The 13421-nt window shown below is 37.0% G+C and overlaps 1 protein-coding gene across 2 annotated transcripts in view; it reads left to right on the top strand.

The window, feature by feature from the left end:
- cables1 (Cdk5 and Abl enzyme substrate 1) overlaps positions 1-10305 on the top strand; it is a 34887-nt gene extending 24582 nt beyond the window's left edge. For both annotated transcript variants that reach the window (XM_079820257.1, XM_079820256.1), the window contains 5 exons: positions 711-864; positions 1207-1310; positions 4135-4241; positions 7577-7784; positions 8043-10305. In XM_079820257.1, the coding sequence (XP_079676383.1) occupies positions 711-864; positions 1207-1310; positions 4135-4241; positions 7577-7784; positions 8043-8183 (714 nt within the window). In that variant the 3' untranslated portion in view covers positions 8184-10305. The remainder of the gene's footprint in view (positions 1-710; positions 865-1206; positions 1311-4134; positions 4242-7576; positions 7785-8042) is intronic.
- Positions 10306-13421: the final 3116 nt, after the last annotated feature.

Raw genomic sequence — 13421 nt, 5'->3', positions numbered from 1 at the left:
GCAATTGCATACACTTGTCATATCTCTCATCATATCCGTAAATAGAGAAAAGTTGCTCCGACTACTTTGACGCGTGTAAACGACAGAGCTCGTAATAAAACCAGAATCAACATTGGCTTGGCTTTTCCGAGATGGCGAGAGCTTAAGGATTTTAAATGTTGTAAAAGCAACTTGGAGTTTTTATTACTCAACAGGTGAGAAAGGTATTTTATTGAACCGATACAGACTCAGTTAATTGTAAAGCAGTATTTGCATTGTGAAAGGTCATTTCATTATGGTGGTTGTCACGCTGTGCTGTGTCTATTAATCGGTAAAGCTAAAGTAATGTCTTCAGCTAGTCTGCTTGAGATCCATTCCATCTAAACTGGTTATATCTCTTAAGCCTATAGTTAATATTTTATGAGCAGTATGATAACCATTTTCAGTCTTAGCCTACAGTCATGTAAGCATAACCAAAACAATGTTCTTCCGCAAAATGCATGCAGTTTTGTTATTTAACCACTAGAGGGCCAAAGGTTACATAGTGTACATTTAACTACACATACTTTACATTTACACTTTATATCAAGATTTGGAAAGTCTATGTTTTTGTCTTCCCTTCTCCTTGTATATTCATTTTAAGGCCACGTTTGTGGCTAGTATAAATTCTTAATCTTTGGTCATATATTCATTAAGATTAATGGTTAATGATACTGTCAATCTCTTTGCAGACAGTGTCATACACACAGTTCCTGTATCCAACCAATGTCCTGGGTCGTCGAAACACCATCGACTCCACGTCGTCTTTCTCTCAGTCTCGTAATGCCAGCCACCGCAGCCTCAGCCTGGCACGTGCCAACAGTAACCAGAGTAGCCTTGATACAGGTGCGTGTGCCAACAACTTGTCATGGCTCTTTCATTTTCCCTCAATCTCCCTGATATGTCCTTACAAGGGGCTGCTTGTTCAGTTTAATGAGGCTTTTGGTAAGACCTTAGTTTAATAATGCGTTATTTATTTTCCTGGTTAGAACAAGGTCATGAACTTCTTTATTAAAACAAAAAACGTACCATATTGTTGAGTGCCCTACCAAAATAGTCGTCCTCGGTTCAGTGTCTCTCAGAAATGTTGCTGTTCTAAATGTATTGGCTACATAAGTAGTGTACAGTACTTGTTTAGACTAATAAGCAATCTCAGCATATGTTTATTTGCCCTCTCTTTTTTCATAGGGAATGAACTGGGAGATCTTAGGGATTACGACCCAAATCTTCTGGATGACCCACAATGGCCATGTGGAAAGCACAAAAGAGTGCTTATCTTTCCCTCGTACATGGTGAGTTATCATGTCACACAAATCAACACCTGACCGATTAATATGTGATTTGTTCCAAGTCTGTTTGTATTTAGTGGAAAAGTGCAGTTTTGTAGCCAAAGTGTTTTGATGCCAAGGGCCCAATATATGATGATTCTATATATCTATATATGATTCTATACGATTGTATATATCTATATGCGTTTTGTCGCATATCCTCACAAGCACAGTCTTAAATGAGTTAAATATAATTCAAGTCTTAATTGCATGTAAAGAGTTGTGAGAAAATGAGATGTCAGATCCGTTTCTTAAAGTGACAGCAGCCTAATAAACCTGTCGATCATTAAGGATAATCAAAGAACAAAAGAAAAAGAGAAAAATCACTCACTGTTCTTCGATACTCTACTCGCTGAATAAATTTAATAGCTTTAATAAGGATTAATCTACATTTAATGCATAATTTATGCAGAGAAGACTGTGACGTGTTTGATAACTTTATTCAATTTCTGTATCCTGTTAGACCTGGGTCAAAAACGATGAAAACAATAAGTTTTTTGTGCGTTTTGGCTGGGCTGGGCAAGTAAAAATCTGAACTGGTCTGACTGGGCCAATAGAAAAAAGTTGAGCCCTGATACATTGAAGGCCACAGGTAAATGTGACATTTATTATAATGAGTTTATGTGAAGATTGAAGTTCACGTAAAGTTATATTATTTTTTAAAGCCTAATAAATGTTAAAATTGATAGCTTTCGATTATACTATTATGTTGAATTGCTAAAATTTAGAAAAACATTTTTTTTATAGAGACATCAGTAGCAGTATTGGTATCTGTGAGACTGGCCTTCATTCATAAAAAGAACAAATATTTAAAAATATAGGCTACTGTCTTTATGTTGTCTGTACGTTTAATTTGGTTTGATTTAAATGTGAAATTACAATATTAAAATATACAAAAAAACGTTAATGTTAGGTGTGATTTAATTAGTAAAACATTTTTTTTTAATTTATTGACAGCTTATGCACGATCATGCATCTGACTGGTGCAGACCAGTCAGGGTGCCCATGCTGATGCTCACGTGCCTACTGTTGGCACTTTCAGCGGTGGACAGGGGTCAGCATGGTTACCCTGACTGGTCTGCGGCTATGCAGCCCCATACGCAACAAACTGCGATGCACTTTGTATTCTGACACCTTTCTATCAGAACCAGCATTAACTTCTTGAGCAATTTGAGCCACAGTAGCATGTCTATTTGATCAGACCACACGGGCCAGCCTTCGCTCCCCACGTGCATCGATGAATCTTGGCTGCCCATGACCCTGTCGTCATTCACTTAACCTGTCAGTGGTCATAGTGTTATGCCTGATCGGTGTGTACACACATACATTTACAAATTTTTATGTTAGATGCGATTTAATCACGATTAATCAATTTGAAAAAAATATTCTTTATTCTTTCCTAAAATAAAAATAACATGCATATAATAATAACTTTTTTTTATGTAAAAAGACACAATTATACAGTTTTGGAGGAAAACAATGAGCCATTATTTAAAAAAAAAAAAAACATTTCATAATTTCCAAAATTAAAGAATTGGCTGTTAAACCGTGATTGTACTAACGTCAAAGTGAATTATATCTGGATAATTTTTGTTGTGCATTAAGTTGACATCATTCCCCTTTTTTACATACTATTAGAGTAATGTGTGTAAACCTGAAGAAAAATATTATTAATATTAATGATGTTTTTAATAAATAAATGTAATAAATATCTTTAAGTTAACAGATAAATTAAGATTTATTTATTTTTTACATAATTTCAGATGTTTTTCTTAAAATTAATTGGGATAAGTGAGAATAGAAAAAAATCTGGAAAATTTGATGTGAAATATTTAAGTTCATATTAGGATGGTTGACTTTTGATCGCAGCCTTTATCTTTACAGATCTGAGCTCAGTTTGAGACAGCGGAGATCTCTTCTGAAGCTAGAAATACAGGAGATTACCTGGGTCTTTTTTCGAATGAGAAAAAGATTTCAGAAGCAGGAGACTTGAAAAAAAATCTCAACCTGCTGTCTAGGAAACAACTGATAGGTTACAGTTACAGGCACATTTACAGTATGAACTTGAACCACTAGTTGGCAGTTAATTAGTAATGAACTTTCAGTAGCAGACATAGCAGACTGCTGAAAAATAATCATTTCTTCCAAACACTGGATATGTATATGGGCACCAGCTTCACTTTGCTTGTCTTCATTATGTAACTGTTGTTGTTTTTCAAATTGCAGCTAGCGGCTGAAAGTGATTTTATCATGTTTACGTAACAGAAGACTCTGTTAATTTCCTATTCAGCTTTGTTTGTATTTTTGCATTGTATAGTAGACACATACTTGAGCTCAAAACAGTTCAGGAGACAGCCTTTCCCTTCCTTCTTGTGGTTATTTAATGCTCGTAACAATCGCTATTGTGTTCTACAAAGGAAAGTTTCCTAAACATATAAAGGAATTGCCTTGCTGTTTCCATGCGCATTATTTCAGGATAAAAGAACCCCGACCTTGAACATTTACATTATTATCATCTCATTGGTGCATACAACAATAGACATTCATTAAGTATAGATGTTATGATTATTGTAAGCATTCAACTGTAACATTAGGAGCAGGATTGAGCATGCCCAAGGAAATCCCCCATCTTGAATCTACAAACTGTTCATAGGACAAAACTAGACCAGACCCTATTCTTTTGTTTCAGTGAGCCATGGAAACTGTGGTTCTTTCACCCATGTGATGTGTGTGTACTCATATGAGTCTTTGACAGCAAGTCTCAATTAATATCCACACTTCTTTACAGACCACAGTCATTGAGTATGTCAAACCATCTGATCTCAAGAAGGACATGAATGAGACTTTTAAGGAGAAGTTCCCTCACATTCGTCTAACACTGAGCAAGATCAGAAGGTAAGGAAGTTGGTATCGAGTCTAACCTTTCGTCTGATGATTGCTTGTATTGTTGGTAAAGCAGCCTACTGTATGTGCTAAACCTTGGAGGGCAAGTATTAAAATTTGGCAACGGCGTGCACAAGTGACAGATCAAAATGTGGGATTTATACTAGTACTGAGCTGTTACTTTCAACCGTTGGACAATTATGCTAACTTATACTACAGGGCTGTTGAATGCTTGAATCTGATTGGTTGGTGACAGTTCTAAGGTGTTCAATTATTTTCAGGGAAACGCACGGCTAAAGTCCAGTTCCGGCATTACAGTTCCCTATCACTTCGCCAAATGATTTCAGTTATTTCAAATGTCTTTACAGACTTCAACAGCAAAAGAACCAAAACCCACAACGAATAAATATAGTAAACAATAGGATAAAAATTCCATATTCCATATTCCATATCTATTTCCATATTTTTTGCCACAAAATTACGTTTTATTATGTAAGGTTACGGAAAGCACATGCTCTTTTTCTCCCACTCTCTCTGCTCTCCCACTCAAACAGACACACACATACCGTACGGACACCCACTCGCACAGAAACGCGTTGTCAGCGTGGCTCTGACGATTTTATCTGTAAAATATTTTAGCAATTAAAAGCTACATGACATTTCTCACTAGTGAAGTAATAAAAGCGCTGTTTTTTATTAGTTTCTTATTAGTAATGCACACCCGAGGTGTAACTCCACTTCGCGTCGTGACTGCATTACCACCTTGAGTGTGCATTTATATTTTTCTAATAATTCAACGGCCCGTCATCAATTATTCATTACATAAATTCCATAGACACTGAAAGAAGGACACAAGCCATATCTAGATACCAAATACAAAGTTGGTCAGAGTAACCACCCAGAACAGCCTTGAAAGTAGCATCCATAAAGCAATGCCCTAGCAACATACGTTCACACAATCCTCGCAACCACATTGTATCATGTCAAAAACCAGCCACAAACCCCTAGCATCTCGACAGCAAGTTTTTCACAGGCAAATAATGCCAGATTCTTGAACGAATCGTTCTTTTGGACCGGTTCTCAGGAAGCAAACGGTCGAGCCGGTTCACTAATCAAGCTGAACTGAACTTTAGCTCCAGGTTGAAGACGCACAGCCGAAGTAGCACGTCCGCGCTTCTGCATCAATGTCTGTAATGTGTGCTGTAGGTGCAAAACTTTTAGGACGCTTATATAAAGATGTAGGCTACTCAATATTGGTCAGTTGTATCCGACGCAAAGGATCTGCAAATAAAACTGCGACTACAAACACCATCAACTTAAGTGAATGAAAGGCAATAATCAGCTATTTGCTTGATATAACATGACACTGAGTTGATGGAAAAGAAATGCATAGTGACATCACTGCATGATGACGTAAGGAATTAATCATTTTTTTAACCAATTCATTGAAAATATGGAATGCCTGGTCTATTTATACTTTTATTTCCTTTTTTATGTATAATTGTATTTTTTTCACATTTATTATATATATATATATGTCCCCATTTATTTATTTCCCCTTTTATTTATTTCCCCTTTTATTTATTTCTACATTTCTTTATCTGTATGGTAATGCGGGGGGATGTGTTTTACCTCAGACATAGCAATCGTGACCACAAAAAAAGTGACCACATTAGCCGCGTTTCCATTACCTTCAAATTGCGAATTGAAAATACACCCAATGGGAACACGTACATATCACAAAAACTGCAATATATCGCAAAAAAAGTTTTTACGCTCACTTGTCAAATAATGATTAATTAAATCATTCAAATCCATTTTCTCAAAAACAAGTTATGACAGCCAGCATTTAAATAATGATATCTTACCAGTGCTTTGGTGTAGAATAAAACATTTCTGGATCAGATTGATGGATCAGATCATATAAACCACATAATTTCTACATATTCTACAATATCTGGAACTACCAAATCTTGTTTTCTGATATCACATTCAGTTATTCAATCAAGATTTAATCATTAACAGAGGTTTGAATTATTTTCAGAGTTTAGGAAAGGTCGGAAGTAAACCAAACCAATGGTTAAATTATTATACACATGCAGCAAGTGTGAATGCACAAAGTCCAAAAATTGATGCCAGAAAAACTTTAACAAAGCAGATTGTTGTTTTATAAAATATTTCTTAGTTTCTGATGGGCTGCCAAGCTGAAAGTGTAGGATGAATTAGGACAGAGGTCTTCAACCCTGCTTCTGGAGAGACACTGTCCTGGGCTGCGTTCCACTTCACTTTTAGACACACACTTGCGAACTTCCCTAAGCACTTCCCCTTGGGGGAATCCCTGACGCCACCGCATATTCCCCGCCTCAAACAACTCTGATATTTTAATTATTTTTAAAAACATTTAAAACAACCCAAACACACCTATATACATATAGAATGCTGCTTTAAACAATTTCGTAAAGGAAAAAAAATAAAAATAAATCATCTCCTTAGTGGATTCCAAGTGATCAAGGGCTTAAGACGTTCCAGTTCAGTCCATAGCAAAGGTTCCGCCTGTTGAGGGCACTCATGCAACGTAAGCAATGACGCACATCCGAGTGAATGAGACGGAAGGAAGTTAGCCAGTGAAGGGCATAATAAAATCGAACTGGAAAATGTATTACCAACCTACTTCAGCTCACTGGCCTGTGTATTATCAAGTGATCCTGAAAAGCTGCTTTAGGTGTGCTTGATTAGGGTTGAAATTAAAGCAGGGGTGCGAAACTCTGTGTTAGAAATCCCCCTTCATTCACTATTCCCTACATTACTCCACTGGGAATTCCTTCAACATGCATTATTGGGTGCATTATGGGTATTCTCTAGCCGTTGAGCGTACATCAGTTGTACATATTTATTGCGGTGCATTGTGGGATTGAATGAGTGCACTGTAACGTCCACTATGGTTTCGGACACCACGACAAATGGCTGTCCCCTCAAATAGTGCCCTGTTTAAGGGTATAGGGGTGATTTCGGACACAGCCTCAGTTCCTGGCAGACCACAGTCCTGCATAGTTTAGTCCCAACCCTGTTCCAACACACTTACTTAGTTTACAAATAAGCCTGGAGGATCATGTGTGTTAATTAAGGTTGAAGCTAAACTCTGCAGGGCTGTGGCTCTCCAGGAGCAGAGTTGAAGATCCTTCGATTGGGAGATATCAAGGATTTCAGCAAATTGTTTTTGATTAATTCTCTGCTCTTTTGTACATGAACTAGAGACAAGCCTTTTAAAGTATCAAAGTATTGTAAAAGTATTTTCAATATCACATAACACTTGAGTACTGAATGTGTCCTTTTGTTTTGTGTTCTAGCCTGAAGCGAGAGATCCGTAAACTAGCTCAGGATGAATGCGGCTATGAGGAGTCCACGGTGGCCATGGCCTTCGTTTACTTTGAGAAGCTAGTGCTCCAGGGGAAACTCCACAAACAGAACCGCAAACTCTGCACCGGCGCATGCGTCCTGCTCGCAGCCAAGATCGGAGGAGACCTAAAGAAACACGAAGTCAAACACCTGATTGATGTGAGTGTATCTTTACCCATTACTTGAAGAATTGTGGGCTTGCAACTACTGCTACTTAACTGATGTTGTTTACTCAACATTGTTTGTCTCTTAGTGAATAACAGACATAGCTATAATGGGGCCTTTGGGAATAAAAATGGACAAGAAAAGGCATTCCTTGAATCGTGTTCCTGTGTATTTTTGGATGTTTCCATGTTGTGTAACGATCGTCTTTGATTGCCGTTACATAACGAGAACCCCTGATCTCTTTCTGCCTAGAAACTGGAGGAGAGGTTTAGAGTGAACCGTCGAGAACTGATCGCCTTCGAGTTCCCTGTTCTGGTGGCCCTAGAGTTCAACCTGCATCTCCCAGAGCACGAGGTCATGCCCCATTACAGACGCCTCCTGCAAAACTCCTAGCGAAAGCCCCCATCAGGGGAGCCCTCCTCTCCTGATCTTCTCACCCCTATGCACATCGCCAATGTCCACGATCATCTCCAGATGTTGGAAAGAAGAGACTATTCCACTGTTCTCTTTTCAGCCAAAGTGACAGCTCTATATCAAACTTTTGTTTTCGCTCTAAGAAGCTACTTTCTAAAGGGAATAGCTTTTCCTAGAATGTTGATTTCTCCGTTCACTGAGGACATTGTGTGTTCATTTATTTTCCCACTTAGATTGTTCTAAGTGGTAAATCTCAAGTGTTAAAAGGAATAATGAGAATTGTCATTTCTTCAATCTTATGTTATTCTAAACTAGTATGCTGCTTTTTTCTCCATGAAACACAAAGGGATAACTTTTGAAGAAGCTTCATGTTTGTCTTTTCCATGCAGTGAGAGTTCATAGTGACAAGCTCCAAAAACACACCATCAAATGGGGTCCATTCAACTTGCACTCTACATAGTCTTCTGAGGATTTCAAAGGGATGGTTCACCCATAATTAAAAAACTATTGCAAACCTGTGTGACCAGACAGAAGATATTCTGAACTGTTTTTGCCCATGCAATGAAAGTCAGTGGGCTCCAATAAATATTGATGCCATTGACTTCAAATACAAACTACACAACACCAAGACATTTTTCAAAACATCAGCTTTTGTGTTGATATAGGTTTGGATTGACATGAGGGTGAGTATAGATGACAATTTTCATTATTGGTTGAACTATCCCTTTAATCGTTATTAATCGTAATCATCTTCATTGTGTTTCATGTAAGAAAGAACTGCATACCGGCTGGAATGACATTGAGTAAAACGAGTCGAGGGTGAGCGAATGACATAACTTTCATTTTTGGATGAACTTTTTCACAAGAACTATACATTTTTGTATGCGGAACCAATTTGGACTGTTTGATTTTGCATTCTTTCCACAGATTACAGTATTCCTGTATTTTTTTTTCCATTCTTCACATCTTCCTTAATCCCAAAGTTTGACTCTCTGCCAAATCTGACTAGTTTCTCTGCACTCGATCGCTCTCGGTTTAAAGCCTTAAAAAAAAAAAAAAAGATCCTGAACTCGTGCAAGTATGTGACTGTTCTTCGCTGACGTTTCCTTATGTACTACAAGTGCACTTTTCAGGTCTCGTGTGTGGCAGACCTTTATGGTGTCTGCAGAAGCTCTTGGTGGAGGGGTCTTCATCTCATTTCTCATTTAAATTCATTTCAGCCAGCATTCCCTCTGCTCGTGTTACCACCAAGCAAAATATGTTGAAGTGGCATCGCAAATGGGACTTTTATACAGTTCTTAAGGGGTACATTTACGTACCCCTGTCGTTTTTCTACACTTGTGCATTGACTTTGACAGTTTAGTGGTGTGGCTCGCTGCACTCGTGTTTACTGTGTCCGTGCTCTATGTTAGAGTTTATTCTGAGCACATTTGTAGTGCTACACTGTATGAAGCAACATCAGGCCATACCGCTGATAATCAATGCTAACTCTTTGGCCTAACTAGGCTCAGCAGTGGCGGGAATGACATCTGTATGACTAATATGCTACGGTGTTGACTAATGCATGTACACCAAAGCAGTGTTAAACTTGCGTTTGACTTGTAAACGCTACTTTAAAAAAAAAGATATGTTTGATTTGATGATTATTTCAAATCCGTTTCCTCTGAACCAGATATTTTCTATCACCATTGGTGGTACAGAGTTGTGTGTACGCTGAACTTTATCTCTCGGCACACAGATTGTGTTACTACATTCATAATCCTGTATGTGTATTATGTTCACTATGCACTACGCAGTTCCGTAAATCAGTTATAGAGATTGATGCAAAATAAAATCAGTTGAGAAGTATCTAATAGCAGAAGGAATTAAACACCTTTAGAACAGCAACTTACATTTAACCACTTAATTGTAAAATGAATAATGCCTAGAATGTGAAGAGTTATAAAAGAAAGAACAAGATTTGGCCTTGTGACATGCACTTTAGGATTGTTAGCAAGTGACTGGGATGGATGCCTAAAACCGATGAAACATTTGTACAATGCAGATACATTTGTGTAAATATGCTGCTTTGCTTGTTCAATAATAAAGCTACATTTTGAGAAATTTGTGTTTCTTTCAGATATTTTATTGTATGCGTGCAAGTTCTGAAGAATGCTTTAATATAACAATACATTGCTGTAACCTTAAGACTTAGTTATACCATTCTGTCATATTAAATATTTAAACCTACTTAAGAAGAAACACAAAAATGTTGCATGTATGTAGCCTTTGACCCTTAAAAAGTAATTTATTATTAGTAGTATTAGTATTGTTGTTGTTTTGTAATATTGTGAGAATACTTTTTGGTTTCTGCATTTTTTAGTATGTTTAGTAGTGCTGTCAATTGATTAAAATAACTAATGGGACATTTTTCTGTGATCGCAAGTTTTTAATATTTTTATATTGTAATAATTTCACAGTTACTCAAAATTAATGTAGAAACAACTTAAAGACAGTATATTTTAAATATTTTCTGTAACGGCATCTTTTTATTAACTGAAAGCCAATATCACTGATACTAATGCTGCTACTGATGTCTCTATGAAAATTATTTTTTTTTAAACATTGATATAGCTTTCAATGATACTGTAATGTTGAATGTCTATCATTAATTTCAACATTTATTAGGCTTTAAAAAAAAACTTAATTTAAGGGAACTTAAAAAAAACTTCACAAACACATTATAATAATAAATATCCTATTTACCTGTGGCCTTCCTACCAGTCTAACAGGTAATAAATATACAGATATTGAATAAAGTTATCAAACAGCCTGCACCACTGCATAAATAATCAATTAGATATATAGATTATTCCTTATTAAAGCTACAATTTTATCTGTTACCTTTGTTCTTTGATTAACTTTGACAGACATCACAGCGACTGGTTTATTAAAACTACTGACGCGCATTTCATTTTCTCACAGCTCTTTAAGTTAATTTGAGATGTTATTGAACTCGTTTAAGACTGCTCTTATGAGAATACGAGACAAAACGGGGCATTTTGCCATAATTCTGTGCGTCATTGTTTGTACTGGCGTGTGTCTTTCTGTGCAGGACATTCACAGACAACGCGTTCCCTTTTGTATTGTGACGCTTAAATGGTTTAAAAGCATTTGCATGAATCAGAGCGTGATCATATAATATACAGCAAGCCAAATTTGGACGGGAAAAAAAACATGCTGCGTTAATTGCGTTAAGTATTTTTAACATGTTAAACTGAAAAAATTAATTGCATGTGTTAGCGCGTTAATTTTGCGTCCCTAATGTTTATATGGCTAATTTAATATATTGGTTATAATTGCAAAGAAATTAAAATAAATTACTTATTATTATTAAAAGCTAGCTTAGGGTACATTTACACAACAACGATGTACTAAAAAGGGTTTCCATTGCGTTTCTCACGCACAAATGAATGTTGTCAAAATGATCCCCGTTCAAATGGATCTGTGGAAATTACTAAAATCACTGTATTATTCATGCCAGGCCAATAGAGGGCGATGTCTTTTTGTACCGAAACACTACACGCCAGTAGACTGAACACGTAATGCGCAAATTTGCTTTTTAATGTTTACACACAGATAATAACAGTATTGTTTTTAAAAGTTTGCGTTTTCAGGCCCCCAAAACACTGTTGTCATGTAAATGAACGACCAAAGCGCATGAAACCGTTTCAGTTTTTAGTTGAAAACAGTGTTGTGTAAACGGCCTCTAAATTAACAGCAGAAATGTTTATGTACGATGTTGTAAAATATAGGGGGGAAAACATGGTGCAGGGTTCACTTTTTCGTTAAACAGGAAATGTTGAAAAATGAGAAAGGAGAACTTAAGAAAAGTTTTACTAACATAACCTTCTTGGGAATTTCAACATTCATACTGATACTTTCAGCTTACATCATCTCATGTCCTTCAGCCATTCTCTCTCCCCTTCAACACTCAAGCTTCTGTTTACAACACACTACAGTCTCATTATCTAACAGTTCATCTTGATATGCTCTTCTCAATATCACAATGTCTTACCCAGCAGCCCCTCTTCCTCCCTCCTAAATGTAACTGCCATCAAACTGTATTTTGCATAATTTTTACATGACATTTAGAATGTTTTATTTTTCAGTTGCATTTATCCAAAGCAATTTACATATGTGGAACATCACAAGCAATTTCTCAGGTAAATGTCTTTAGAAAGGTCAACAGATGTTTTCTTTAATATAACCAAATTTACGAAATTATTTTACACATTTGATGCCTGTTGAACATTCATTTTGACCAATGCTTCTAACTTCACAAGAATGTTCCCCTGTTTTCACTTTACTCTGCTTGAATTGACTCTAGATACCCTAACATCCCTGAACTCCACTTTCTCAACGAGACATAATGCCCTCTGTCTTGGTCTCAAAGCCGAGGCTGCAGCTTTCAGACATTCTAATTCACACTCCACAGTGTAAGCAGATATAGTCTGTTCCTCAACTGACCTTTTGTACCAGCTCTACTCCCTCTTCACGTGTATCCGCCACATTCCCTGTGAGTATCTACAACAAAGCTGCACTACTTGCGTTTGACCACTGCAAATTTTCTCATGTTATACCTCAAATGCACTGCAATGGCATCCAGTAACTGCCAGAATCAAGTTCAAGACAATGCCAATGGCATTACCTAATGCTCCTTTATCAAACTGCACACCTGAGCCAGGCAAATGTACTGGTTATTCTGGGTCGATTCACCACTCTTTCCAACCTGTCCATGACAGTGCAGTTCATTTTTGAACTCCTAGATGATAACAGAGCACAGGTGATTCACCAGTTACACATTTCACACCCACACTAAAATAAAAGAACACACAAGTACGTGACTGCAGCCATGAATGCAAGGCTAATGCATTGCAAGTGTGTGGTTTGGATTCACATTTGGTTTGGCTGCATGGTTCCATATGGGAGTTCAGCTTTACAATAAATTTAGATTAGCTGGCCTGTAAGGTGTAGTTGACCTAACAGAAAGTTGACAAGTAGATGCAGCATGTGCACTGTTTTAGGACGCTCTTGGGGTTCGCTCAGCTAAAATAAAATGGTCTGCACGGACATCATTTTGAGCTGATGCTTAAAAATTCAGACCCACTGTCCACAGGACAGAGTGGAACACAGATAAAGTATACTTTGGATTTAGGATGCACATTTACATGCACT

The sequence above is a fragment of the Gobio gobio genome, assembly GCF_949357685.1.
Source record: "Gobio gobio genome assembly, chromosome: 6".
Lineage (NCBI taxonomy): Eukaryota > Metazoa > Chordata > Actinopteri > Cypriniformes > Gobionidae > Gobio > Gobio gobio.
This window is presented reverse-complemented; position numbering and strand designations above follow the sequence as displayed.